The sequence below is a fragment of the Trametes versicolor genome (genome assembly GCF_000271585.1).
Source record: "Trametes versicolor FP-101664 SS1 unplaced genomic scaffold TRAVEscaffold_3, whole genome shotgun sequence".
Lineage (NCBI taxonomy): Eukaryota > Fungi > Basidiomycota > Agaricomycetes > Polyporales > Polyporaceae > Trametes > Trametes versicolor.
Genome location: NW_007360323.1, coordinates 1,703,865 through 1,731,194, shown reverse-complemented (window position 1 = coordinate 1,731,194; position 27,330 = coordinate 1,703,865). Strand labels below are relative to the sequence as shown.

The 27,330-nt window shown below is 60.1% G+C and overlaps 9 protein-coding genes across 9 annotated transcripts; 5 read left to right on the top strand and 4 right to left on the bottom strand.

The window, feature by feature from the left end:
* Positions 1–488: 488 nt before the first annotated feature.
* On the top strand, positions 489–3,036 carry TRAVEDRAFT_56940 (uncharacterized protein; the record flags this gene model as incomplete). Its single annotated transcript, XM_008036993.1, has 4 exons — positions 489–861; positions 931–1,028; positions 1,296–2,490; positions 2,545–3,036. 4 exons carry the CDS (start codon positions 489–491, stop codon positions 2,688–2,690), a joined length of 1,812 nt encoding a protein of 603 aa, XP_008035184.1. The 3' UTR covers positions 2,691–3,036.
* Positions 3,037–5,718: 2,682 nt separating this feature from the next.
* TRAVEDRAFT_143729 (glycoside hydrolase family 16 protein) lies at positions 5,719–9,656 on the top strand. Its single transcript, XM_008037384.1, has 9 exons — positions 5,719–6,010; positions 6,066–6,268; positions 6,755–6,845; positions 6,906–7,200; positions 7,264–7,421; positions 7,529–7,816; positions 7,878–8,084; positions 8,147–8,257; positions 8,318–9,656. Exons 2-9 carry the CDS (start codon positions 6,237–6,239, stop codon positions 8,579–8,581), a joined length of 1,446 nt encoding a protein of 481 aa, XP_008035575.1. The 5' UTR covers positions 5,719–6,010; positions 6,066–6,236; the 3' UTR covers positions 8,582–9,656.
* A 440-nt stretch (positions 9,657–10,096) lies between these two features.
* TRAVEDRAFT_97869 (uncharacterized protein) lies at positions 10,097–11,333 on the bottom strand (the record flags this gene model as incomplete). The annotated part of the gene is made up of 4 exons (XM_008037383.1): positions 10,097–10,522; positions 10,577–10,939; positions 10,997–11,134; positions 11,196–11,333. Coding segments are annotated over 4 exons (1,065 nt in total), but the record flags the coding sequence as incomplete, so codon positions are not given.
* A 461-nt stretch (positions 11,334–11,794) lies between these two features.
* On the top strand, positions 11,795–15,073 carry TRAVEDRAFT_63345 (Zn-dependent exopeptidase; the record flags this gene model as incomplete). Its single annotated transcript, XM_008037382.1, has 11 exons — positions 11,795–12,042; positions 12,107–12,668; positions 12,700–13,069; positions 13,127–13,219; positions 13,272–13,408; positions 13,468–13,549; positions 13,606–13,880; positions 13,940–14,059; positions 14,113–14,222; positions 14,289–14,653; positions 14,721–15,073. 11 exons carry the CDS (start codon positions 11,795–11,797, stop codon positions 14,849–14,851), a joined length of 2,493 nt encoding a protein of 830 aa, XP_008035573.1. The 3' UTR covers positions 14,852–15,073.
* Positions 15,074–15,405: 332 nt separating this feature from the next.
* Positions 15,406–18,713, top strand: TRAVEDRAFT_69990 (Zn-dependent exopeptidase; the record flags this gene model as incomplete). Its single annotated transcript, XM_008037381.1, has 9 exons — positions 15,406–15,683; positions 15,740–16,277; positions 16,337–16,706; positions 16,761–16,853; positions 16,911–17,047; positions 17,107–17,472; positions 17,528–17,647; positions 17,710–18,205; positions 18,505–18,713. 9 exons carry the CDS (start codon positions 15,406–15,408, stop codon positions 18,633–18,635), a joined length of 2,529 nt encoding a protein of 842 aa, XP_008035572.1. The 3' UTR covers positions 18,636–18,713.
* Positions 18,714–19,224: 511 nt separating this feature from the next.
* On the top strand, positions 19,225–21,192 carry TRAVEDRAFT_143717 (L-lactate dehydrogenase). Its single transcript, XM_008037380.1, has 9 exons — positions 19,225–19,460; positions 19,521–19,588; positions 19,642–19,763; positions 19,831–19,936; positions 19,993–20,060; positions 20,128–20,240; positions 20,305–20,470; positions 20,547–20,730; positions 20,793–21,192. Exons 1-9 carry the CDS (start codon positions 19,249–19,251, stop codon positions 21,080–21,082), a joined length of 1,329 nt encoding a protein of 442 aa, XP_008035571.1. The 5' UTR covers positions 19,225–19,248; the 3' UTR covers positions 21,083–21,192.
* A 422-nt stretch (positions 21,193–21,614) lies between these two features.
* On the bottom strand, positions 21,615–23,015 carry TRAVEDRAFT_103202 (uncharacterized protein; the record flags this gene model as incomplete). Its single annotated transcript, XM_008037379.1, has 9 exons — positions 21,615–21,770; positions 21,837–22,018; positions 22,081–22,159; positions 22,216–22,269; positions 22,329–22,406; positions 22,470–22,559; positions 22,625–22,685; positions 22,738–22,817; positions 22,932–23,015. Coding segments are annotated over 9 exons (864 nt in total), but the record flags the coding sequence as incomplete, so codon positions are not given.
* A 496-nt stretch (positions 23,016–23,511) lies between these two features.
* On the bottom strand, positions 23,512–25,419 carry TRAVEDRAFT_27210 (uncharacterized protein). Its single transcript, XM_008036624.1, has 6 exons — positions 25,252–25,419; positions 24,882–25,190; positions 24,662–24,822; positions 24,563–24,600; positions 23,741–24,495; positions 23,512–23,682 (listed from the first exon to the last, which is right to left on the bottom strand). The coding sequence occupies exons 1-6, from the start codon at positions 25,317–25,319 to the stop codon at positions 23,517–23,519; spliced, it is 1,497 nt and encodes a 498-aa protein (XP_008034815.1). The 5' UTR covers positions 25,320–25,419; the 3' UTR covers positions 23,512–23,516.
* Positions 25,420–25,724: 305 nt separating this feature from the next.
* TRAVEDRAFT_27209 (uncharacterized protein) lies at positions 25,725–27,252 on the bottom strand. Its single transcript, XM_008036623.1, has 2 exons — positions 26,973–27,252; positions 25,725–26,922 (listed from the first exon to the last, which is right to left on the bottom strand). Exons 1-2 carry the CDS (start codon positions 27,029–27,031, stop codon positions 26,202–26,204), a joined length of 780 nt encoding a protein of 259 aa, XP_008034814.1. The 5' UTR covers positions 27,032–27,252; the 3' UTR covers positions 25,725–26,201.
* Between the last annotated feature and the right edge of the window lie 78 nt (positions 27,253–27,330).

Sequence of the window (27,330 nt, the reverse complement as noted above, 5' to 3'; positions counted from 1 at the left end):
GAAGACGGGCCGACTCTGTGCGCGCAGCTCTATGCCTCTTCTAGACTTATCCGAGACGTGGCAGGCCTAGGTTGTCGGCGAGAAATAATGAAGAGCGGCGGGCGTCGAGGAGGAAGACGAGCGGGCGGCCGACGGAGGGCGCCGCGGCGGTGAGGACGATAAAGGCACAGAGGCCGACGCCGCTGAAATTAAATAAGCGGATCTTGTTGATGCGGACGTCGCGTAGATAAGCCCCAATCGGGAAACGCGCCCGGTATTTACACGCGCCAAATTAAAGCAGAACCGGGCGCCTACGGGGAGCAGGATGTCCTTCGCATTTTGGATCTTTGCCGGGTCGCATCTAGCTGCCCGGCAGGGCTTCTCCTCTCCCTAGTACTTACCCTCTTCCGGTTTCTCCCCCCTCCCCCATCTCTTCCCCGAACCCCCACCACGGCTCGCGCCGCCCTCTCTTTGCCACCTTACGCCCGTGCCCCTATCCTCCCACCCGTATGAGCGACGCCGAGAGTGTAACAATCTCCCTGCTGCCCGTCTCCCTTTCGCTCGTCCATCTACCTCGTTCACGGCTCGAGCATTTTACGCAGCATGTTCTCCGCCAAATTCTCCAACCTACCCCTGTGTTCCTCAACGTAACATGTAACGAGGTCGAAGTCAGCTTGTTCGCCGAGTATGATACTCTCCAGGAGTTCCACAAGGCCGCTAGGAAGGATGCGCGTCGTGTGCGCCAGCGTGATCGCGAATCTCGTACGGACGCCAACTCTTCCCCCCGACGAGCGAAGCGCACCAAAGAGGACTGGGAGCCCGTCGAGGTCACCTCCGAGCGGTGGAAAGTGCTACAAATAGACTCTCACTCTGACTGCCTAGGTGCGTGGAGCGTGCTCCCTATGCTATGGTCTTCCCATTGACTGTTCCGGTCTATGTCCCCCCGTACAGACAACTCCGGCGCTAGAGTTCATGAGCTCTCTGCACCGCTAGCCGCCGCTGGGATTTCGATCCTGTACCAGTCCTCGTACATGAGTGACTTCATCTTCGTGAGTAGCATCCATATTCTCCGGGTTAGCAGTAACTGCGCTTCTGCGATGCAACCGCTGCTGCGTGTTCAGTGTCACGCGTGCAGTACGTAAATAGGTATCACCCTTCTGGCTTCTCACCACCCTTGTTTCTTATCTGTATTCAGACGCGTTTGCCACGATGGAGCTCATTACACATTGGAGACGCCTGTCCCCAGTGTGTCAAGCTCGTTTTACGCAATCGTGCGCTTTGCCGTCGAAGCTGTACTCATACGTCTTGCTTCACAGGTCAAGGAAGAACGCCTCGCCGAAGTCATGTCTTTGCTGGGTTCCGCAGGATTTGATCTGTACCTCTCCGATCCCTCCAACCTAACGGCCCAGATCTCGACGTTCGCGTCGCCCTTGATCTCGCCAACTGGCGAAGACGAGCCGCCTATCGGCATGATTGACTTGAACACTTTCCAGGGCACAGGGCGCAGCGACAGTGGAATCATCTTCACTCGGTCCAGGAGCAACACCAGCGGCACGACGAGTAGCTCAAGCTCGCGGTCGCAGGAGCTTCTCCATCGCACATCTACACCGCCCGACGATCCCCGGAGTCCGTTAACACCGGAGGACACTCCTCGTGCGGACCCGACGGGCGCTCCCCCCGCCCGCCCAGCGCGCAGCCGCACCCTCTCGCACTCTCCTTCGGCATGCGACGTCCGCGTGCTCTCGCCCGACATTACGTGTGTAGGCCTCTCCGACGATAGTGCGGACACATGGTCCCTCAAAATCATCAAGCTGGTCGCCTTCCCCGAGCTCATCGTGGGCTCAGTGGACGTGTCTCGACGCGCATCAGAGAGGCGAGCACGCTCTGCCCATCCGCAATCTCCCTCCATGCTCCCTGCGCTACCGGAAGAGCAATTCCGGGTACTTTCCCTAAGCGAAGGCGAGGTCGGAAGTGGGAGTGATACCACCACGCGTGTCGCGCCCGAGTCACCGAAAAAGGACCCGTTAGGGGACGACCTTCTCCCTGAGGACGAACGCGACGAAACTCACGACACCTTCGATGACGATGATTCGAGTGACGATGAGGACGGAACACGTCGTCGGCGCCCCCGACTCCCGCACTTGGATACTCTGCGCACGGTCCACGCCCCTTCGAAGAGTGTGACGCCCAGTCCTCGCTCCCGCTCTACGTCCTCGTCGTCAAGCGAGTCCGCACCCCCACCCCTGGTGCCCTTCTTCTCCTTCACACGTACGCCTGAGGGGTCATCTCTCGCCGCTCCCGTCTCTCTGCTAGCGACGCTATTCCCGGCCAGCGAGCGGCACATGGTCATGTGCAGCCAGGAGCTGGACGTACTAGATTCGCGCAACGCATCCCCGGAGAGATGGGAGGAAGACGAGGAAGGCAGCGTCGATGACGACGCGGATGGAGCTTTGCCGGAGCCTGATGGCACGCTCAAGTGTCTCCAGATTGACCTGAGGAAGTTCGGGCTCGGTGCGTCTTCACTTTGAAGCAGAACTCAGAGCGTCTGCTTATCATGATGTGCAGAGAAACACGGTCTAGTCAACCGTTTCTCGCGGACGCTAGAAGACAACGGGATCAACCACATGTACAGCTCCACGTACAAGACTGCGAACCTCTTGGTCGACAAGGCGCACGCGAGCCGTGCGCAGGCGCTGCTGCGCTCGTGCTAGATACCTCCGCACAGTTCATGACATCCCGATCTCGCTCACTTGGCCATTCCTGTCCTTATGTCTGGCCGATTTGGAAGCAAAACGACACGCGACGACACCCGCCGCTGCACCTACGACAGTCTTGAACTATACCCCGTGACATTGTGTACAACACTCCTCCATGCTTGTCGCCTCGCCTCACCAGCCTCTCCTCTCCCATCATACGACACGGTCACTCGCCTCATTCACACCCTCATCCGGTCCTTGCCCATGCAACAGCAGATATCTTCACATTTCTGATGCACGCGCCCATCTTCCCCCAGCATCACATCCATGCTAGATATCCGGACCTCCACGTCCCTCTTCCCTTGCAACACGTTCTGACCACCGTATCCCATCATCGTCCGGGCCACACACATCTCACGTACATACTGCAATGTCTTCACCCACTCTTCTCTCCGCGTCCCCCCTCATTCCACGCGTCCTAGTGCTTCGCCCCACTCCGTCCTTGCCCCCCTCATCCAGTCCGGGTTCTCTTACTACTACGGTGTACATACTCATTCACATCTATGTCTTGGGGTATCGTCCCTTGTAGTACTCGCTGTATCTGTAGTCGTCTCTACCGCGCGCGTATATCATATGCATTGGTTTCTGGGCTCGGCTGTACACATCCTGCGTGTCCTCCGATGACCTGTCGGACGTGCGCTGCGTGCACATGAATCTCGCGCCGCCCTCATGTCGCTGATGTGTCCGACCGGGGTTTATCAGGTCATCATCAAGCAGTGCATCGTCGGACGCTTTGACTCACTTACCAGCTGCGACGGTGCTTGATGGGAGTGGTGAATCGTGAGTTCATGCGCACTAGAATGAAGTGAACAAGCTTTTGAAACGGTCAGAAGTTCCACAACAAACCAGTTACTCAACGATGGAACCAAGTCCTAAGTACTGAAGACCTGCCTTAATCCATTCATCATGATCGTAAAAACGCGCCTTCTCAACTATCGAGAGGTCAGGCCTATATAGGAAACGGTGCTACTGAACGGCACTAATCCATCATGATTAATCCCGGCGGCCCACTAGATCCTGGCCTCAAGCCATGATATTATACTCCTGTCGACATCGCGCGCGGCGCACCGCTCACGCCCACGCTATACGCCCGTGATTGTGCGTCGGGCGGCCTACGACCTGAGCCACGATCCGAGCTGTCGAGCCCGACGTGTGTTCAAACCTCGGCGTTCGCCCTGGAGGCTGGGAGCGGGACCTGGGCCGCTCCGCGCGCGCGTGCTGGCGTGCCTGTGCGCAGAGGCGTGTCAGCGCGAGTACCATCTGGCTGATTGGTAGATGGAGGCGCAGTCGGGGAACGCCGTACGCCGAGGCGGCGATGAGCGAGCGCGGTGTGCCTTGGGCGTCGGCGGCGTCGTGCTGTGTAGGATGGTGCGGACCTCGCGCAAGCACCGTAGAATGTATTGAGGTGCTTGGTCATGGGCTGTGAGGGGATTGTTAGGAGGTTAGAACTAGGGCTGCTGTGGTTCTGTATATCAGAGAGTTGTTAGAGGGGCGGGAGGTTGTTATGTCTGGGATGGCGGTGATTATGTTTCGCTCAGCGGCGTGCGCCACGCCCGGTTCAGAATACCAGTCATGATCCTGTTCGTTAATGCGCCTGCGCACGGCCTATCGGCCGCAACTTTGAAGGTATGTGTTGAATCAGCATTGTATGTGTACAGTCAAAGATATCGGGAGTAGGAAACATACCGTGGGTGATGCAGTTCAATTTTGCGTCTCTCATGTCATGGGGAGTAAACATACAAACAAGAGCAGTCGTAGACACAGGTCGGAGCGCGGTATCACGTCGAGAGCGTTCCATGTACTATCGTGTCATATCTTGATCTGATTTTCGAGGATAAAACGGGTGTTGAGACCGTACAGTAACATCCAGACAAGGGACAGCACAGGCATGTTCGTAGATGTCAAGAAAGCTCTGAACAGATGGCGTGAATGTTTCAGCAGGAGGCGGTCCGTGGTGATCACAAGACGTCTGGGAAGTCAGCATGCGCAGGCATGTTGCATTCAAGGTGAGACTGCGGAGACGGAGGCGTTGCAAGGGAGGCATGCTTGAGCAGCAAGACGGCGACGAGCGGAGAAGCGACGCAGCACGGAATCCACTGGCGAGTATAGACGAGGGAACGGGGAGACGCAGTGGGAAGAATGGCGGCGACTACGGAGCAGCGGGGGCCAGGTTCGGAGTGATTCTGGAGGGAAATCGGGCTGTTACCATCTTCTGTGCGGGAGTCGGTGCTGCTTGTATATGATCCCGCGCCGCTGCGGATGCGCCCCAACGGAAGACGACGAAGAGCGCTGTTGCAGGTTGCAGAGACAACACAGAGTCCTCCCTGCTCAGCGCGCACTTTCTGTGGCAGACGGGGAGGTCGAGGATGCTTGGCGACGAGTGACGGGTGTTCGCCATCGCCGGCGGCTGCGGTATGCCACCGAAACGCCCAATCTCGATAATTGAGCCTAGACCCGGTGTCTAAATGAGGCAGGCCTCCTTCCACATTTGGTTTTTTCGGCATTCAAGGTGCTAGTGCGGCGATCGGCGGCTAGGATCGGGAGCGAGACACGGTTCCGTCTCCCTGCATGGACCCGGACGCGAACTGCGTGGGTTCTGTCGATACTGCGCCTTCGCCCGGGCGACGCGTATGCCGCGCGCAGGAGGGGACACGCTGGAGGGCGCGAGGGACAGCGGAGGGGTTGAAAATAGAGGCGGTTACCGGGGATTGACGTCATCCCAATGGGGCGCGGGGAAAGCGCTGGAAGGCAGCCGTTGACGCGGGGGAATATTGCGTTGTTCCTTGGTGCGTCCCTCTTCTTTTCCAGTCCCAACTCATCATGCCCTCTCGCGCCCTCGCCCTGGCTCGCCCAATCCGAATATTTCTCGCCCCCCGTGCCCCCTCCCCGCCCTCTTCCTTCCCCTTCACGCGCATCGTCGCCCTCCCCTCCCCGCCCCCCGTCCTTGCCTTCCTCCCCCCTCCAGCCTGCTCTCCTCCACCATGCAAGGCTCGCCCCCGCTCCATGCACCCTCTCCACTCCGAAACGCGTCTCCTACCCCGGCCTCGTCGGTCTCGGATCCTTTCACCGACCAGCAACGCCTGTCCAAGCTCTCCTACGACTCTTCGCCCTCTCATGCTCCAGGCTCCTCTGCGCACCTCCTCCAAGACCGCTCATTATCATCATACCCCTCAATAGCCTATCGGTTCACCGCTTTTTCAAGTAGTCCGTCATTATCGGTCGCGTCCGACTCGCCCTACATCGGCCCAAGCCGCCCACTGTCTTTAGGCGACGACGTACGTTCCGCCCTCTCTCCCTCTCTGCACCGCACCTCACCCTCGCCACACACAGTACACGTTCTCGCCCGACCCCCAGCAGTGGGGCGCAGACCTCTCGCTCGATTACAAGGAGGAAGACGACTACCTCCACACGCCAGAACCAGCCCCCACTCATAAGGGCAAATGGATTGAACACGACGGCCATGTGTTCTCCTGGCGCGGGGTCACCAACCTCGGCGCGTTGATGATCCTCATTATCGGCATTCTGACGTTGTTGTGAGTATCTCGTTTGTCGCTGCTGCTTTCGCGTCTGCACCGCTGTTGGATGCTGCTGCGCTGCACCCCGCGGTCCGCCGGTACGGTGGCGATCACTTCTACCCGGAACTATTATAGCGGCACTCCACCACCACATGAACCCGGTTTCTCGTACCGGCGACACCATCCCGCTATGCACCATCGCACACACTCAGCTGGACTATACATTTAACGGGCTGCTGAGTTAGCCTGAGTACGACAAAAAAAGGACTGGTATCGCCGAACTGGACAGATGTGATTTCTCTGATCAGCGACGTTACACCTGTCCAGATGGCACATGGTCTCGACCCAAAGTTTACTCCTTGGACTGCTGCGCTCGGGTATTGAGCGCAACGTATGAATGGCACGAGGGACATGCCAGTGCACAGTACGCTCTCGAATTCTATCATTCACTTCCTTAGCTAGATCAATGTTCCCGGAAGAAACTATACTAATCTCCGCTCTTAGTGCCGGGTACCCGATGATCACAGCCCTTACCTCGAAACCTCTCAGCAATCTGGGAGCGTTCAACATCGGCGGAGTGAACGCCTCCGGCCAGGTGAGTAACGTCCACACAGCTCGTGGGTCTGACGTCTAACAATAAGTGTTCTATCTATAGGTGCCGGATATTCCGGGACACCGTAGTCTAATTGATGTCGACACTCCAAGGAGCGCTTACACGAAGCAGGCGTGGCACTCGGATGAGACGTTTGAGCTGGTGTTCTCTGATGAGTTCAACGTCGACGGGCGGACCTTCTACCCTGGCGACGATCCGTACTGGGAGGCGGTAGACCTGCATTACTGGGCGACTAACAACCTGGAGTGGTATGACCCAGAGGCAATCACGACACAGGATGGCAACCTGGTCATCACGCTGGAGAGGAAAGAGACTCACAATCTGCATTTCCAGGGCGGTATGTTAATTCTGCTCCTACAAGTCAGACGACCCACCAGTTTAACTCATCAACGATTTCCAGGCATGATGACTTCTTGGAATAAGTTCTGCTTCACGGGCGGTTATATCGAGGCGAACGTATCCCTTCCGGGAGTGAACAACATCGTGGGGCTGTGGCCTGCTATCTGGACAATGGGTAACCTAGGTCGCGCAGGATACGGCGCGTCGCTTGAGGGCATGGTATGCATATTCCATCCGATTCATCACGGACGACTAGACGCTGACCATGATTGTATCCTATCCATCTGTCGTTCCAAACGTATTCTATGTGGCTTGACATATTCTAGTGGCCATACACATACGACACATGCGACATCGGCACGGTGGCGAACCAGACCATCAACAACCTGCCCGCGGCTGCGCAGGTCAACGGCGACACCGGACACGATGGGATCCTCTCCTTCCTTCCCGGGCAAAAGCTTTCGCGGTGTACATGCCCGGGTGAGACGCACCCGGGTCCCAAACACAGCGACGGCAGCTTCGTGGGCAGGGCTGCGCCGGAAATCGACATGTTCGAGGCACAGATCACAGGGACGCCGTTAGTGGCACAGGTATCTCAAAGCGCACAGTGGGCAGTGAGTTGGTTGGCATTTGAAGCGCAGGATTGCCGCTCACCAGAGTTTGCGCGTTTTGCAGCCATTCAACCACGCGTACCTGTGGAACAACACGGCCGAGAACGAGATTATCGTGGACCCGTCAATCTCCGAATTGAACACGTTCACCGGTAGCGTCACGCAACAGGCGACGTCGGTGGTCACTGCGACGGACCCCAATTGCTACGAATACGATCTCGGGTGCTTCTCGATATACGGGTTTGAGTATCAGCCGGGTTTCGAGGAAGGGGTACGTGTCTACTCGCACGTCTGCATAGGTTTCGATGGCTGACCGCAGTGTTTTGTTGGTAGTATATCACCTGGGTGTCGAACAACAAGGTTTCGTGGACCTTGATGGGCACTGGAATGGGCCCCGATCCGACCGTCGAAATTTCTGAGCGGCCCGTGCCCCCAGAGCCTATGGTGAGCGCGATCTGTCTCTTTCTGTCAGTTCCTTTTTTTCTGACACCGCCGAACCCGCAGTACATCATCATGAACCTGGGCATGTCGTACAACTTCGGCGAGATCGACCTGGACCACCTCCCGTTCCCGGTGCACATGCGCGTGGACTACATCCGCGTGTACCAGCCCTCGAGCGCGGTCAACATCGGGTGCGACCCCAAGGACTACCCCACGCAGGACTACATCAACACGTACCTCGAGGCGTACTCGAACCCGAACCTCACGACGTGGAGCGGCGACTACGCGCAGGAGTGGCCGAAGAACAGCTTCCTCGGCCAGTGCTGATCACACGCGGGCACGCGTACGCCCGCATGTACCATCACTGACCCCTCATCATGTTGTACCTGGACGCGGACGCCCGCCCCACCCTCGCGCGCCCCCCGTACCCCCGAAAGAGCGCGCGGCGGGACGCGACGCGTGCGCACCCCCGCCCTGCACGTGCGGCGGCGCCGTGGGTTCGAGACGTCCGACTCCCCCGCTTGTACCTATACCAGACTCCGCACCCGTGTTTTTCTCCTGTCGTGCCTGCTGCTATCGCCAAGCTCTTCCGCATCGTTGACGCCCCCGCGCGAATCGCCCCTCTCTGCCCGCCCCGCCCGCTGCCGTTGTCGAAATATGCGCGCGCTGCGCCCCTTTACCCGCGCCGGCGCCGCGCGCCCATGGTTTAGCCGCCGCACGCCCGACGCCCGGTGGCGTCCCTGCCTCCCGCCCGCCCGGTCTTCCTCCCTCCCTGCCTATCCTGCTATCGTACCCTGGGCGGTGGCGGCGGGGCAATAAGGCTGGCGCGCTTCCCCGCCTGGCAGCTCTCTCGTCCCTCGCGACGATCCGCTCCTTCCCATCCTCATCCTCGGACTCGCGCTCTAACGCTTTTCCGAACCTGAACCCTCCGTTGCATCCTCTGAATTCACAGACGATCGTAGCACAACGTTTTCTCGGACACTCATTGCGGACTGTAGCTAGTCTGGCTGGGCCGTCGGCATACACGCACATGCACACACGTCTTCCACTCCTTGATTTTCACATACGATTAGATTTGGTGGGACATGTTGCTCGAGCCGGTGACGGTGGTAAAATGGTACAGGCCCTCTGTCCCCGGGGGTGGGAAGAGGAAGACTTTGACCGCTGCTGGTGGGGCCGGTCGGGCATGTCGTGCGCCCCTGTGCCGCGACCGGCGACGCCAACTACGCCAACCTGGTGGTTAGGTGCTTCTACTTCTGATATGGGGTGGACCTTATTAGCGTTAAAAAGTTCTGTGGGCCTAAATCTACCTACGGGCTTTTGTGCGGCGGATTAGAGACGTTGACGAGGAGCAGCGGTCTCGGCTCATGTATTTCTGCTACTATACCTTGTTCATAATCGGGTCGAATGTTGTATGGTTTTTTTTTACGCGCGTGTGCGACTCGGACAACGTCCATATTTGCACGGCACGGGGATTGTGCGGTCCGGCAGCTATATGGAATAGCAGATGAATTTGACTTCGAATGTCCTCAGCCTAAACTCGCGTTGATCATGAACACGAACTGCTTCCGGTATCCACGGTCGTGCGACGAGATCGTCACGAATAGCTGTGCGAGACTGCGAGTCGATATATTGCAACACGGGCTCCGTGTAGCCCGCACCATGCACACCCATGCAGCACTGCGAGCTTCCAGTTCCACGGGCAAATATCGGCATTCAAAACGATAGTATGTACGTGCCTGAACGTATACACGCATGTACAGCCTTTCAACCAAAATGAACCGCACATGCACTTCGGTGTTAAGCCGCACCAGGCTCCACAGGCCGCGCAAACGGCGCCGGGGGCGCGCGCGGCATGAACGAGCGGCGGTTCAGCACCAAGCCCTTCAGCGCGCGAATCTCGCGCCGCACCTCTTCCTCCGCAGGCGCGAGCGGGACGCCCAGGCCGAGCCCGGGCGCGCGCAGCGTGTGCGGGGCGGCGTACGTCTGCGCGGCGATGTACCCGGTGAGGTCGGAGAGCGCCTGGAAGGTGTGCTGGAATTTGGGCTGGGAGGGGGAGGATGTGGCGGTGGGGAGTGTGGAGGCGAGGGTGGAGAGGGAGGTGAGGAGCGGCGGTGTGGCGGGTGGGGGTGGGGGGACGTATGTCCAGACTGTGTCTTGGGAGGGGGCGGGCGGGGGAGGGACGGGAGATGTTGTGGAAGGGGCGGCGGGAGGGAGAGGCGCAGGCTGGAACATGGGCGAGTTCGTGAGCGTTTCCCAGAGCGTCTCCTGTGCATCAGAGGTTCAGCAAGTTGCACATCGTACGAGGGCACCGGGACGTACCTCGTGCTGAGAACCCTCCGCTGCGACCCACGGGAACTTCTCTTCTAGTATGCTGAAGAGTTCCGCGGAGGTCGCCTTCTTCGTGCCCTTTGAGCATTCCTGGATCGCGCAGCGCAGGAGCGTGACCGGTGGGATGTCCTGCTCACCCTTACTCGCTTCTGCGAGCTTGTCAAGCGTTTGGTATTCTCTGTACTTGGCAGGTTCGCGGAGGGGTTCGGGTTGTGGCAGGACTGCGAATGTGGACTGCTGTGTGGCTTTGAGATCTTGTAGCGAGCCTGTGAGACGCTCGAGCAAGGCTTTGCGCTGCGTGCGCAGGGATAGGCGGGCTTGGTATGTCTGTGCAATCCTGGGGTATATGAACCGCTAACGTCCGGGTTGGAGCGTAAGCAGAGAACGGTGTGGGTAACAGCGTGCACGTACGAAATAGGCGAGGAGGAGCGCGGCGGACCCGCCTGCTATCCAGGTGAGGGCGCGCAAAGAGTCGAGGAGCAGACGCGGTAGGCGGGAAGGCGGTGGTTGCGGATATGTCTTCGCCGGAAGTAATGGCGGGGGCGCGGGCTTCATGATACACCCTGTTTAGTTACTCGCAACGGAGTCAGTAAGCGGCGATGGCACATACCACTTCACGCAGCAGGCTCTCAATCTCGTTCTCAGACAGTCCCTTCTCTCCCAAGAATCTCCGCTTTGCGGTCAGGTCTTCATGGCGGACCTGTGGCGAGCTCAGGAAAGCGCGTGCCCGCTGCAGGAGCTCTGTGCGATCCTCCGGCGCTGGTGCAACAGAGGGCGGAGGGTCGTTCTGCGGAGGCGTGAGCTCTGGTGCTGTCTCTGCTCCTGCTGCTGAAGCATCGGGTTCCTGGGTCTGAGGCTTAGGTGCGGTGTCCTCGTCGGCCATGGTGGAGGTGAGTGGCAGGTGGCGGATGCGGGGTAGCCGCTCGTAGCCGGAGCCGCGGACGGGCGTGGTCCGGGAATGCCGGAGTCGCTGGATGACGCGACGCGACATCGCGGCCGCTCTCTCTTCGCGTTCATCTGGGCTGTCGCCGTAATCTATCAGCGTCGGCATATGGTGGCATGGTCCGCCACAGCCCGCATTTGCATATTCAGAGACTTTGAGGCGCCGCGAGAGTCGGTATAAACACCGTGCACTCGACGTCCTTCGGTGCCGCCGGCGCCCCACATCACTACGCCAACTGCGGCACGGCCGGTCTCTAGCAAACTGCCATGAAGTCGGATCAGGCCAGAGACTCGAAAGTACGTGACCCGGAGGCGCAAGATGGCCAGCTGGGCAGACGTTCGCAACGTCTCGCCTTCAAGGTCGTTGTCGCTTGTACTGCAGTGTATGCGGTCTACACTCTCGCCGCAACTATCGTATCTACATTGGGTTGTTCGAACGACTTGTGGCCGATCAATGCATTGGCGGAGCGTCCCCCTGCTCTCAAATCGCGGGAGGAGGTGGAACAGCTGTACCTGTACGTCCGAACCCTCCTTTGAGTATCAACGATTCGCAAAAGCTGACCCCTCTTGCGCATTCAGCTCTGTTCCGGACGCACAGAGTGCACGCAACGTTTCGAGGATATACTCAACCCGTCCGCACGTAGCAGGCTCTCTCGGTGATTATCTCGCAGCACTAGACATTCTCGAGCTGTTCCAAACGGAACTGGGAATCGCACCTCCTCCCAAGACACCAGTCTTCCCCGCAGGGTCGCCCGCATCGCGTGCAGCGACGCTCGGGATAGGGAGCTTGACGGAACCGAACGCATGGATCGACACGTACTACCCGCTCATGAACACGCCCCTCGACCGCGCCTTGTCGATCGTGGACCAGAACGGAAGCGCGCTCTGGGAGGCGGACCTAGTGGAGCATGGCGATCCGCGCGACCCGGGCACGGTCAAGTACCAGGACGTGGTGCCGACGTTCCACGGCTTCAGCGCGGATGGCGATGTCGAGGGTCCACTCATTTACGTGAACTACGGCCTGAAGGCCGACTACGACGAGGTCCTCGCTGCCGGCGGAAACTTCACCGGGAAAGTCGTCCTCGCGCGATACGGCGGGAACGCCCGCGGGCTTAAGGCAAGATTCCTGTTCTCCACCTATGTCTGCATTTTTCTGACGCATGCATGCACAGGTGCAAGCTGCGGAAGAGCTCGGTGCAGCCGGCGTGATTATGTACTCAGACCCACGCGACGACGGCCCAGTCACGGTCGCGAACGGGTACGAGGCATACCCTGATGGGCCCGCGCGCAACCCAACGTCTGTGCAGCGCGGAAGTGTGCAGTACATCTCGCTGTACCCGGGGGATCCAACGACCCCAGGGAAGCCGGCGTACCCTGACGCGGTGCGCACGGAAGCCGAAAACGTCCCGAAGATCCCGAGCCTGCCGATCTCATGGGCGAACGCGCAGCGGCTGCTTAAAGAAGTCTCCGATCATGGGCTTGAAGACGCGTTCGCGCTTGACGGGAAGTCAAGCACACGGCATGTTCGGCTAGTAAACCACGGTTGGTACATTTTCGGCGTATGGCAGCCGCTGGACTGACCGTACCCATGCCCCCCAGTGCACACTAGAATCATGCCCATATGGAACGTCATGGCCGCCATCCCTGGGCATATCCATAATGAGACCGTCATTATCGGCAACCACCGCGATGGTACGTCCCCTGCACCCACCACATATGTTTTTGTCGATTGAGGGGTGCGAAGCATGGGTCATGGGTGCTGTCGATCCGACTTCCGGTACTGTGACCTTGCACGAGATTGTGCGCGGTTTCGGCGCGCTGCTCAGGAGTGGCTGGAAGCCCCTCCGGAATATTGTATTCGCAAGCTGGGATGCGGAAGAGGTGCGTTCGCAGTGAAATTCAGTGCACGTATAGCTGATTGACCTCATCCACGCGGGTAGTATGGTCTCATTGGCAGTACCGAGTGGGCAGAGGATTTCCCTGACTGGATATCCGGGAACGTCGCCGCGTACATCAACGTCGGTATGCCGCTTCATTAACACCGTTGCTTTTATACGTCCTAATCGTCTTCATGATAGACGGGTCTGCTGGCGGCGCGCCCTGGGTGGTGACGGGGTGTCCGTCCCTAGCTCATCTCATTCGCGACGTCGCGCTCGACCTTCCGCACCCAACGGCCCCAGGGAAGACTCTGTGGGATGCGAGGAACGACATCGGGCCATTCCACGGGCCTGCCGATGCGGACTTCGTAGAGGCCTATCTCGCGAGTCGTATTGCGAAGCAGGACGGTGATGTCGGCGGCATCGAGCCTCTTGGCTCAGGAAGTGACTTCACGCCGTTCCTGCAACGGCTGGGGGTGAGTGCTGCCTGAGTGATCGCGGTGCAGTGATCGCTGATAGGAGGACGCACCGTCAGGTTGCCAGCATGGACGAGACTTTCAACCTGTCGCCGACGGACGCCGCGTATCATTACCACTCCGTATACGACTCGGAGATGTGGAAGGAGAAGTACGCCGATCCGAGCTTCGAGAAGCACGTAAGCAGCGCGGAGATGGCGTGAATTGAAAGGGGAGCTGACTCCCGCTCCAGGTCGCCGTCGCGAAGCACCTCGGCATCGTTCTGTTGCGGCTGCTGGACTCGGTGATCCTGCCGCTCAATACCACGCACTACGCACATGAGCTCGACAAATATCTCGACAGGTACGTGAACTGAAGCACAAGGTTTGTCGGATACCTGCCGTACTGACTGCCGTTTACAATATCCAGCGTGGAAGAAGCCGCATCCTCGCTCGGCCTCTCCCCCGACCTGTCACAACTCCGCAAATCGATCAAGAACGTCAACACCGCCAGCTCCGCACTCGACCACGCCAAAAACGACGCGGCGCGCACGTTCGAAGACGTCCTCCGCAAACAGCCATGCTACAACAGCAGCGGCCTCGCCTGCTGGCTGGAGAGGCTGCGCGACATCGCGCGCGGCTCGCCGCTGCGGCGCCAGCTGTTCTGGGCGGCGTGGCATGTGCGGCGGGCGAACGAGAAGCTCATCGGGTTCGAGCGCGGGTTCATCTCCGAGGACGGCCTGGAGGGGCGTGAATGGTACAGGCACCTGGGCGTCGCGCCCGGGAAGTGGCTCGGTGCGTTGGTCACACTCCTGTGCGTCTGTGATTCGAGAGTATGTGCTGACGAAGCTGGGTGTTATAGGGTATGGTGCGACAACGCTGCCAGCGGTCGCAGAGGCACTGACGATCGAGAAGAACGTGACGCTGGCGGAGAAGGAAGCAAAGCGTCTGACGTTGCTGCTGAACAAGCTGGCAAGAACGTTGGTGGAGTAGCGGCGTTCATCCTGACCATTGGAGGCTGGAAGCTACGCTGTGTCGCCCATGTAGCCAGATGGGGGAATGCGTCTGCCTCGGAGGAGTTTTTAGGCATCAATTTGTCAGTTTCACGGTGAACATCGCTCAACAGCCGCGTAGGTGGTGAAGCTGGAAGCTCTGCTCCCAGGCCGTGTGAGAAAGCACATGGTCACGTCGTGGGTGTTCATACGTTCAGACCTGATTAAAGCAACGATTTACTTTGGATTTTTTGGACACCGTGGTGAGGTGTCGGCCGTCCTGCACCTTGTCGAACGTTGGCCATGATAGCAAGGCTTGACGAGATACGCGTCTGTACGCGTGCCTTAAAGCAGGACGCGGTCACGGGGCTTCGGAGGCCGTGCGGGTTCGCGTCGTAGATCAAGCTATCATGCACACTCGGCAGGACCGTGCCGGCATTGGGATCGAAGACGTTATCTGCGTTCCTCGTGAGCAAACGCTTCCCCGGTGCCCCACATATATCATCACTGCCTGCACGCCATGGACGCCCGCACTCCTCTACAGTCGCCCTCACCATGGCCGACAAGTACGCCGAGAAGACACCCTTCCTCGACCCCGAGGCGCAGGCCTCCGAAGTAGGTTCTGCTGAACAGAAGCCTGCTCGCAAGACGTTCTGGAGGCAGGCTAAGGCGCTATGCTACGTTTACGCCGCTTACCTTTTAACCCGCGCCCTCGTCTACTCCGTTTGCCTCTACCTGGAGGTAGATGATGTTGCTGGCGTGCAAACGTCATGGGCTACGTCCGCACTCAGCCAGCTGCGCAAGCCCCGCGTCGACACCGAAGCACTCTATCTGTACGTCCACACTCCCAGTGCGCTCTCTCCAGAAGCATGAACTGATTCACTTGTAGTTCTGTTCCCGACCCCGCGAGCGCACTCCTCGCCTCACGCGAGTACGCGACGCACCCCCACATCGCCGGCTCCATCGAGGACTACACCGACGCGACCGTCATCCTGAAGCTCTTCCAGGACCACTTCGGCATCGTCGCCCCGCCCGAGCCCCCGCTCTTCCCCGCCGGCTCGCCCGCCTCCCGCTCAGCGACGCTCGACATCAACAAGCTGCACAAGCCCGCGGCCTGGATCGACATCTACTACCCCGTCATGAACACCCCGCTCGACCGCGCCGTCGAGATCCTCGGCGCGGACGGCGAGGTCGAGTTCTCCGCGGACCTGGTCGAGGACGGCGACCCGCGCGATCCCGAGGCGGCTGAGTACCGCGATGCTGTGCCCACCTTCCACGGACTGAGCGCGGACGGTATTGCTGAGGGCGAGATCGTGTACGTGAACTATGGCAGGAAGGAGGACTACGACGAGATCGTCGCCAAGGGCGGAAACCTGACCGGCAAGATCGTGCTTGCGCGGTACGGCGCGAACTTCCGCGGACTGAAGGTTAGTTGCTCTAGATACTCTCATTCGCCTGGTCAGCTTTACTAACATCACCCTCGTAGATTCTCGGCGCTGAGCAGCTCGGCGCCGCTGGAGTGCTCATCTACTCCGACCCGCGCGACGACGGCGCAGTGACCGTCGCGAACGGCTACGAGCCGTACCCCGCCGGGCCCGCGCGCAACCCGACCGCCGTGCAGCGCGGAAGCGTGCAGTACCTGTCGCTCTACCCTGGGGACCCGACGACCCCTGGCGCGCCCGCGTATGCGAACGCGACGCGCCTAGAGGGCGGGAACATCCCGAAGATCCCCAGTCTGCCGATCTCGTGGGCGAACGCGCAGCGGCTGCTGAAGGAGATCTCCGGTGGTGAGGCGGAGGCTGCGTTCGTGCTTGACGGGCACGCTAGTGAGAAGAAGGTTAAGCTGGTGAACCATGGTGCGCTTCCATCGCTACAGCGGGTGGATTGTGTGTGCTGATGCTATGGTGTAGTCAACACGCGCGTCATGCCCATCTGGAACACCATGGCAGCCATTCCTGGACACATCAAGAACGAGACCGTTTTCATCGGCTGCCACCGCGACGGTTCGTATTTATTGAACGTACTGTGCGGCCCACGTCACTGAGTGTGCTTCGTTGCAGCTTGGGTCATGGGTGCGGCTGACCCGACTTCGGGCACCGTATCTATCCACGAGGTCGTGCGCGGCTTCGGCGAGCTCCTCAAGAGCGGCTGGAAGCCCCTCCGCAACGTCGTCTTCGCCAGCTGGGATGCTGAGGAGGTCAGTCCTGCTGCCCTGCTATACATGGCCTACCTGACACATCATATCCACTCACCCAGTACGGCCTCATCGGCAGCACCGAATGGGCCGAGGACTTCCCAGAATGGGTCTCCGCAAACGTCGTCTCCTACATCAACCTCGACGTCTCCTCCTCCGGCACGGTGTGGAACGCGGGCGGCTCGCCCTCGCTCGCGCACCTCATCCGCGCGGCCGCGCTCGCGGTGCCGCACCCGACCGACCCCTCCAAGACGCTCTGGGACGCACGTAAGGATAGCGGACCGTTTGAGGGCGCGCTGGACCCGGAGTTCGCGGAAATGTACGAGGCGGAGCAGCACGTGCGTGCGGCGCGGCAGGGGAAGGACGAGGTTGGGATCCCGGCGTTGGGCTCGGGGAGCGACTTTACGCCGTTCTTGCAGCGGCTTGGTGTATGTGGCTGCTCTTTCAACGCCTGTCGACTTTGAGTGCTGACTGGAGAGATAGGTTGCGAGCATGGACCAGGGCTTTGGGGGTACGCCGAACGACGCACCTTACCACTACCACTCCATCTACGACTCTCAGCTGTGGCAGGAGAGATACGCGGACCCAGGCTTCGTTCGTCATGTACGTCTATGTCACTCGGCATTGCAAAGTAGTATCGAGACTAACCTGCTACTCGCATACAGGTCGCGGTCGCCAAGCACCTAGGCCTCGTCGCGCTGCGCCTGACAGACTCGATCATCCTCCCGCTCAACACAACGCATTACTCCCTCGAACTCGACGACTACCTCGACAGCGTAGAAGCCATCGCCGCCTCCCTCCAGGCCGACGCCGACTTCACCGGGCTGCGGCGCTCCATCAAGCGGCTCCAATCCGCGTCCGCCGCGCTCGACGCCGAGAAGGACGAGGCCGGGCGCAAGCTGCAGGAGCTCCTCGACAAGATCCCGCTCTCCCAGGATTCCCATGCGTCTGGCCTCCTCCCGGAGTGGCTGCAGCGCCTGCTGAAGGCGATCTTCGGGCACGCGCGCCCGGGCCCGCTGGGAAGGTTCGTGAAGGCGGCGAAGCGCGTGCAAAGCGCGAACGCGAAGCTCGTCGCGTTTGAGCGCGGGTTCATCCACGAGGAGGGGATCGAGGGCCGCGAGTGGTACAGGCATCTTGGGGTCGCGCCGGGGAGGTGGCTCGGTACGTCTGGCTCTCTTTTTTTTGGGCGTGGCATTCGGAGCGGGGCCTTGTTTTCTTCCGAGACATGGGCAGATAGGCAGGCGGCCGCGTTCGTGCGGGCAGCCTTGTTGCCGAGCATCCGCGCACAAGCGATGCTGCTGCGCGCGGACGACGCGGACGGCCATGGTGCTAGTCACGCGGGGAGCCGAGTACGCGGCGGGGAGCCGTGCGCGCGCGATTTCCAACCTCGCTCTGCGCGCCCGCGCTGCCGTCGCGTCTTTCTTGTGTTCCTGATGCGGAGGCTCACGCGCGTCTTACAGGATACGGAGCGACGACGCTGCCGTCGATCACGGAAGCGCTGACGTTCGAAGGGAACGCGACGCTCGCGGAGCTGGAGGCGAGCCGTGTGTCCGCGCTCTTGGACAAGCTCACGGAGACTATCAAGGTGTAAGCGCGTACGGTACGCGCGCGCTTTCGATTTACTTGTGCAAGTCCTTCGGAAGGCGGTTTGGATGATGAAACAATATATCTTGTATATCTGACTCTTGCTCGTGTGTTGACTGAACATATGTCGAGAGTAGGAACGGAGAGGTGGACGGAAGGAGTATGTGCAGCGGCTGTGTGGCAGGAACGCATCCTCGGCGCGCGCGACGCGATCGCGGGAAAGGATGGGAGGGCGGGATGACGTCACGCGACGCGTCTTGGACGGACGGCCGTGGCTGTTGCGCGCGCTCACATCGACCACATCCGGAGGCCCGTCTTCCTCCTCGCGACTGCTAAAAATATTCTGTGCAGACCGCGCATGGCCTCCGAGCAGTATGCGGACTCCGTCGACGGACGTCCGAGGTCGAACAAGCCGGGCAGGCTGAGATTGCGGCCGGACACAGCGTATTCCACTCGTGATGTCACTCCAAGTTCATACATCCTCTGACGCTCCTGATCATGAGACGTATATATACCTCTCGTTCGTCTCTGTCACTGGCCCCAACAGCACACTGAGCTTCAGCGAGCTCTTCTCAAGCATATCAAGCACAAGCCCTGAGCCAATTCGTCACTAGCATACCATGGATCCCGAGAACAAGCCCCAGGGACCTTCGCCCCACTACTCTCTCTACCAGCGCGAGGTCTTCAAACGCGGTGGCGAGACCGGAATCCTCCCCAGCTTCTCCGTTCACCCGGAGGAGCTCCAGGAATCGACCAAGAAGAAGCTCAACGACCGCGGCTACTTCTACGCCAACTCTAACGCGGGCCTCGGCTGGACGGACAGAGCTAACAGGTATCTACCTCTCATTCTCTGATCACAATTATATCCACTGACAGTGTACTTCATCTATAGGGAGTCATTCTATAGATGGCGCATCGTTCCGCGTGCCTGTGTCGATACGAACACCCGCGACCTCACCAGTGAGTTACGCCCGTCAGTATCCTCTGGGCGTTCTACTGAACAAGGATACTAGCTACCATCTTCGGGCACAAGATCCCAGTGCCCATTATGTTTGCTCCGATTGGCATCAACAAGCTCTACTCGCCGCTCGGCGAACTGGTCCCCGCCCGTGTGGCCGGCGAGCTGGGCATGCCGGTCAGTGTCTCGCTTCGCCTGGTTTACTGCTGCGTCAAGGATATTGACTGACGCACATGCTTGACAGTACTGCCTTTCTACTGCTGCGTCTCAGCCGATCGAGGATGTCGCCCGAGCCAACGACGAGGGCGCGTCCGTGAGGAACGAAAGCAACTCTATCCACGAGTACGACGGTACGTGGTATACTTATATGTGCTGTGCTATTTGTTGGTTTATGATTCAACACCAGGCCCGAACGGCGGGGACGCGAAGAGTCCACGCTTCTTCCAGCTCTACATGGGACACGATGACGAGATCGTATGCGCCATTCACGTCCTGCATACACCGAGGTTACGCGTTTTCTGACGGCCGTACTTCTGCCCAGACACTGTCCCTGCTGAACCGCGCCTGGAAGTCCGGGTTCGACGTCGTCATGCTCACCACCGACACCTGGCAGCTCGGCTGGCGCCCCACCGACATCAACATCGCCAACTACGTGTGCGTGCACCCCCAATGCCCTGACCGTTGTGAAAGCAGCACTGACTTGTTTATTGCTGGCTAGGTTCTACTACCAGGGCGCAGTCGGCAACGAGGTCGGCGCCTCCGACCCCGCCTTCATGGCGAAGCACGCACAGGAGCTCGAGAACGACTCGGGCAAGTGGATCGACCACAGCGTCTGGCACGGCAAGGCGCACACCTGGGCCAAGGTCAAGTGGGTCGTCAACGAGGTGCGTCCCCTCCCCCCTCCCCTCTCCTCGTAACCCCGAGAGCTGCAGTCGTACTGACTCGGAGCCGTGCGCGCAGTGGAAGAAGATCTCGGGCGGACGGCCGTTCGTGCTGAAGGGCATCCAGAGCGCGGCGGACGCGCAGCGCGCGCTCGAGGCGGGGTGCGAGGGCATCGTCGTCACGAACCACGCCGGGCGCCAGGTCGACGGCGCCGTCGGCAGCCTCGACGTCCTCCCCGAGATCGTCGCCGCCGTCGGAGACAGTGCGTCCGCCCTCCCCTTTCTCCCCACATCCCACATCCCGCTAACAACTCATCCCGCGCAGAGATGACGATCATCTTCGACTCGGGCATCCGCACGGGCGCAGACGTGTTCAAGGCGCTCGCGCTGGGGGCGCACGCCGTCATGGTCGGCCGCCTGTACGTGTGGGGCATGGCGCACGAGGGCGTGCACGGCTGCCGGCACGTCATCAAGAGCCTGCTCGCGGACCTCGACATCACGATGACCGTCGCTGGGTACCGCTCGATTCGCGAGGACGTGTGGCGCAACAAGGATGCGCTGCGGTTCAGTGCGAGCGGGGTCCCGCCGGGCCCGGGCGAGCATGCGAAGCTCTGAAAGGAAGGAGGGAGGGGGTAGATGTGGTGTTTAGATGTTTGTTGGATTGGTTTGTACGGATTGTAATACATAACCACCGCTCTTATACAGGATATTGTGACTGCTATTGCACCAGACCACATGCTACGAATCTCGAGAAACAAGGGGGCCTCAGTAAACACTATGCTGGGGTCCTGTGTGTTCCTGGTTTCGTGAGAAAGACTTGCGCACTTTCGGCGCCGTGTAGTGTGCGGACGGAATAGACTGACACAACAGAACAAGAGGTTAGCACGCCCGTGCACGGACGGAATGAACTAGAACGTACCCGGATCGAGAGCTGGTCACAACCAACCTCCGACACGCGCACTGTCTCCTCCGACGAGCACGACTCATCCCTGCCCTCATGGTCCCGGTGGTACTCCCCACCATACTGCCCACCGTTCCCCGGCGCCCCGCTCGCACACGACCCCCGCGGGCCCACCCCGCTCCCCGCCCAGCTACACCCGACCGCACCCCGGCCCCCACCCGGCCCCCGCGCCTGCGCATCCGCGTCCGCAGTAGCAAAGTCCCACCCCGTGAGCGAGCGCCGCCCAAGGTTGCTCGTGTGCATGCCCGCGCGGAACTGCGTGCGCGAGTTGAGCGTGCGGAGCAGCCCGAGCGTGTACACCTTGCCCGTCAGGATCGCGAAGAAGAGGTCGAGGTGGAGCGTCTGCGCGCGCATCGCCGCCGCCGGGCTCTCCGCGCCCGCCCCGGGACCCGACGCCCCCGGGGAAACGTGGGACAGGGAGGCGGAGGCGGCGGAGGAGGCCTGCGCGTCGCGGATGGAGTAGATGACGGCGGAGACGAGCATGCAGGCGGTCGGGAGCACGGCGGACTCGAAGGTGATGAAGATGATGTGTCTGAGTGTGCGGTCGAGGTGGCGCAGGCCGGTGCGCGTGCGCCAGAGTGAGACGGAGACTGCGGGGTGGGAAGGGGTGAGTGGGTGCAGCGGCCGGGGGTGGGCGACTGGGGGTACGTACGGATGATGGTGAGGGAGAGCGCCATGACGAGCGTCACGTAGACCCAGAGCGGGTAGGCGTACATGCTGGCGTGCAGCGGCTGGGACGGCAGTGTCAGCGAGCCTCTCTGAGGCGTGGATGTCGGAAAGACCGTACGTCTGCCATCCCGTTCTGCGACAAAGGCCCGATGACTTGTGCTATGCGGATGGTCTACCGCGGTGAAGAGTGAGTATACGACAAAGAACAGGGTGCCCTTCGCGTTTACGTACGAGACATATGCTCGCCACCAAGGATATGATGAGCAACGAAGCTAGGTATATGAGCACAAACATATTTCTCTGGGTGATCTGTTCCCGCGGAGAGGTCGTCAGTGCGCAATATAGGACATATACTGTGTGACTGAGACCCACTCTGTAGCACCGTCGGATGAGGAAAGCTTCACATATGATGCATATGAGGGCGTTGCAAAGAAATTCGGTGCAATGCAGGCGGCTTGTCCACTGGCACGAACGTAAGTTCTTGATGAAGACACGACCCGGCTCCCGAAGTCTGGGAGGGCACACACCCAATGCACGCCAACAATTGTTTCCACCCATGTCTTGTAGCTTTCCAGAACAGTTTGTATCCTGCGCAGGTTCAGCGGGATTTCCCTTACGATCATGCACACGAAGTACTCACAAGGAACAGAACAGCAGGACCACAACGTACACACGCAGCGCCACCGGGTCATCTTGCCATCTATGATAGAACTTCGCACTCTGCACAGTGACACAAATCAGAACACTGGGCGTCACCGTGCTTCCCCACACAGACCTGCGAGATGATGACCCCTTTATGTAAAGCCACGATCAGCATCCCGAGCGTCGCATGACAGCTGCTGAAAGCGTACCTTGGCATAGATACTGCAAGAATCCTTGAATGAGAATCGGCCCAGCGGTGTCCTTGTCGGGTCGACCATCAAGCAAGCTTGAGGTGACAGAACTTGAGTCAGAGCTAGCTGTAGAGTTCATACCGGCGACATGCAAGGTGACAATGGGCGCGCTGTGTCATGGAATGGGGATCTCATACTCGGTGTCAGCCAGTCTACCATATTCCATGTGAGCCGACGGACTGGTCAGCCGCGTTGGTACGGCATCGTCGGCGGGCACCGCGGACTCGATCGAAATGGCAACGAGCGGCGGCGGATGTGAAGTGCGTCTTCGAGCGGACTCGCGTGTCCGTCCCGGTCCCGATCACGAATGTAGCCTTCCGCCGATCGTAGTGCGGGATGTTATGTTGTCAATTACGCCAGTACTCGTTGAATGTAAGGGACGCGCCTGTGGTATGATACATACTAGCCAAGGATACAAGACCATACAGCTCTAAATTAAGTAGGTTAGGTAAGACATAGCGAGCGTGAAAAGAACGCGAAGTAGAGCAAGTAAAGGAGGACCGAGAACCGAAGGCCGAGGGAAGTGTTATGCTGGCGGCTGTGATTCGGCGGCACGTTGTTCGGATACTTTCTGTTTGAGGATCTCCCACCCGCGGGGGTGCACACTCTCGCAGTGCGCGATCAGCTCCTGTTGCGACACGTTGTCGAAGGGCTGTGGAGCCTCCGTCGTGTGGCCGGCTTTAAATCGAGATCTGGCACACCACCCGTCAACGATTGCGTGCCGGGGAGATTCCTAGCTGGGCCACATACCTGCACATCTTGCACCATAGCTTGTTCTCGTCTTCATCGTCGTCGTCAAAGTTCGCCTCCAGACAGTCCTCCTCCACGGAAGACTGCTGCTCCATGACCACATCATTGCTAGGTGGTGGTTGTGGCGGGAAGGTGTCAAGTGGTTTACTCGCCTCTGCCACACTGGGGGGTTGTGAGGTGACTGGGGGCAAGTCGCTGGTAGACGCGGAGGGGAAGGGCGAAGCATTGAGTAGCACGGAGGTGTCATATCCTTCGGGTGGGTTCCACGAGGAGGGCGTTATAGGCGTCGCAGTCTGCACCGGGTACTGCTGAGCGGGCGAACCAGCCATCTCCGGCCCGTGGTCGGTTTTACGGCGTTTCCTAGAGCCCTCCTGGGCTCGGGACTCATCTGCCGTCAGGTCTATGAAAGCGCCCGCTAGGGAGCTGGTAGAAACCCTTTGTGGCTGTGGCACTCTGTGCAGACTGCTTACGGGGCCAGACACTGATCGAGAAGCAGCAGGAGGACCGCCGGTGGGCGCGCCGGACGTAGATGGCCGGCTCGAATTAGGGGTCGTCGGCGCTGGCGACTGGAGACTAAGGCCATTAAAATTGCCGAGGGGAGAGGCGGACGAAGAGCTCGGACCAGCGCCGTTGGGCATAACGACTGGAGCCGATGTGCGGCGATGGTAAGCAATATTGGGAGGCGCGGAGGTGTTGATGGGTGAAAGCTCGGGATGCGAACGAACTGCCGGGAGCGGTTGAATTGCCCGGTGTTGCTGTTGTGTGTTCATCAGAATGGCACGTTACAACGGGAAATCGCACGGGCGGATGTCCACTACAAACCTGAGGTGGCCGTTGTTTGTACGCGGCGAGGGTCGGTGCTATAGCCGTAATTACACTGTCAATCCCCCGCAGAACAAAGACAAATGTGAGTGAGCGCACTTTGCTGGGCGACCATCTGCTGAGCCGGGATCGACACAACCCGCTGCTGGGCGACCTGCTGCTGCGGATGCTGGACCATCATCCTCTCGTGCGCGGGGACCATGACCGCCGAGGGGATAAACCGCGACAGCTCTTGTCGGAGGAGCATAATCTCGTTCAACCTGCATCACACACGTCTCCACAACCGTTCCAACACCGCTGATAAGGAAGAGAAACGCACGCTGCATGCAATCGGCCCTCCATCTCCTCGTTGGCGCGCTTGCTCTGCTCGATCGGCGCGCGGATGTCCTTCATGCGCGCGTCCTGCGCGTGGATGAACTGCGCGAGGTTGTAGTTGTCCGCGTACAGCTTCTGATTGTCGCTCCTCAGCAGCGCGTACTGGCGCTGCAGCTCGTGGTGCTCCTGCAGAAGCGTAGGGAAGTAGCCCATCTCCGCGAAGCACTTGTTCTGCGTCTTCGCGAGGACGGACATGATCTCCGGATCCGCCTCGCCCGAGAACGGCGGAGCTTGCGGCTGCTCTGTCGGTGCCCTGCACACAAACGCGGACGTCGGTCAGCCGGGCACGGGTGTTTTCTGAGCACAAAGCGTACACTTCTGCTCCTGTCGGACGCGCCGCCGGTGCGGTCACAGCACCCTCAGCAGCCATAGCCTCGCTCATTTTGTGCGCGCTGGCAGTGGTGTGACTACGAGACAATCGTGGTCGCGGTCGACAAGCAAGATGGCAACGCGGGTAGCCGGGCGAGCTGAGCGAGCACAACTCTGCGCGGTGGGCTCAGCGCCCCGAACGCCGAAGACGCGACCGCCGACCCTGCAGCACAATCACAGACCCCGACCACCACCCGCACGTCATGCCACATCGGGGAAGCCAGATGCCATATTCAGGTCAGTGCCCGCTGATACCCCGGATACCCCACCGCAAATCATCCACAGTTCGGCGAATTCCAGCATCCCTTGGAAGGTACGCGAACGCGAGCGCGGTGCGATGCAGCCTTGTCGACGAGGTGTTGTGGTCCTGGCAGGTGGGAGCCGCGGGTGCGCAGCCTGAGACGAGCAGCTCGAAGGAGGCTAGTGCGCGTTGAAGGCGTGTAAAGTGATACTACACTTGTGATGAGATCTATACAGTAAAGAAAGATGCGGTGGATGACACGAAACGGGTGGATGAGTATCTGGTCCCCCTAAGTGCGCGAGCGGTGTGCGTATCAGAGTCCATGGAGAGAAAATGCGAAGACACAGCGTAGCGTGAAGATTAACCGTCCGACGGAGAGACAACTACAGTACGGCCCGGGGGCGACCGCCCACGGCAAGGCCCAACAGACTTCAAATAGACTCTTCCCACTGCGGGCGCAGTAGGCCCACGAGACCGCGACGTGGGTGTTTCGAAGTGCGACCGAGGGGACAGCCGTGGAGTCTCGCGTAGCGACGTGCGCTGCCGTGCGAGGTTGTGACACCGCTCTCGCGCGTAAAGTTTGCACCCCGTACGTCTGCCGCAGCAGGCACTGGGATGATACGCAGGTCGGGTGATGGCCTACGCACGCAGTGCTCACCCAGGCGGCGGCGGCGGTGGTGGTAGCGGCGGCGGTAGTGGTGGTGGTGGAGAGTCCGAGTGCGGCACCGTCTCGTAGTCTGGGGGTGGGGGCTGGTAGGGCGGAGGTGGCGGTCGCCATCGACGCGCCTCGAGAGCTTGATTGAGACGCTCCATCCGCTCCCGTTCCATCTCCTCCATCTCGCGCTCCAGCTGGTGTCGGCTCATGAGCGCAGCAATCCGGTCACGCGGCGGCGTCCTGCGCCAGACGATGAAGCAGCGCGCGATACCTGCTAGCAACCCCACCGCAACGAGCCCTCCCAGAACCTCGAACGCGATCGCGACAGGCGGCTGCCCGCTCGATGCGGGCGCGACGGGTGGGGCGCGAGACGGTGCGGTCGCGGTGGGTGGGGGGAAATGGCGCGTGAAGGTCGTGCCAAGTACTCCGGTCCAGGTTGGATGTGGATGGGTCGTAGGGCGGACACTGGCAGTCGGGGCAATGATAATCGAATGTTTCGACGTGGTGCTCGTGCTGTCGGACGTTGGCCGACGATCGGGGAGGTCAGTCTGGGTTGCATCGTCGGAACCGTCCTGCCCTGGTTGTCGACCGGAGCCTGTCTTGACCACGACGGCGCCGGACGTAGACACGATATGCGTGGAAGTACTGGCAGTCCCCGGGGTAGATGACTCTGCGCTGGAGGTGGACACGTCCTTGGCAGCGGGAACGGCACTAACAAGTCTGCGCGGACGGTTACGGGAGGCTGTTTAATATTGGAAAGCAGCACTCACTGGAGACAAGCGCCAACCAGGTGGAAGCATATGAGCCCAAGCCTCCAACTGAACTGCATGTGCGAGCGTGCACGGCGTGCAAACACCAGAGCCAGAAAGGCCCGGAAAAGGGCAGGAGGCGAAAGGAAGACGGAGCGGCGAGGGGCGACCGGACAGGTGGAAAGGAGGGTCAGACGGCCTGGATGAGCAGGAGGGGATGCCCAGGGCCAGGAATCATGGCATGGAAGGAGGAGGAGGAGGGCGGGAGGACGGCCGTGGGGAGCGTTGAGGTTCTGTATCCACTCGGTGCCCTGAATAGGTCGCTCATTGCCGCCGGGCTGCACTTAAAATACTTACGCGGGCGGTAGTCCAGACGTTC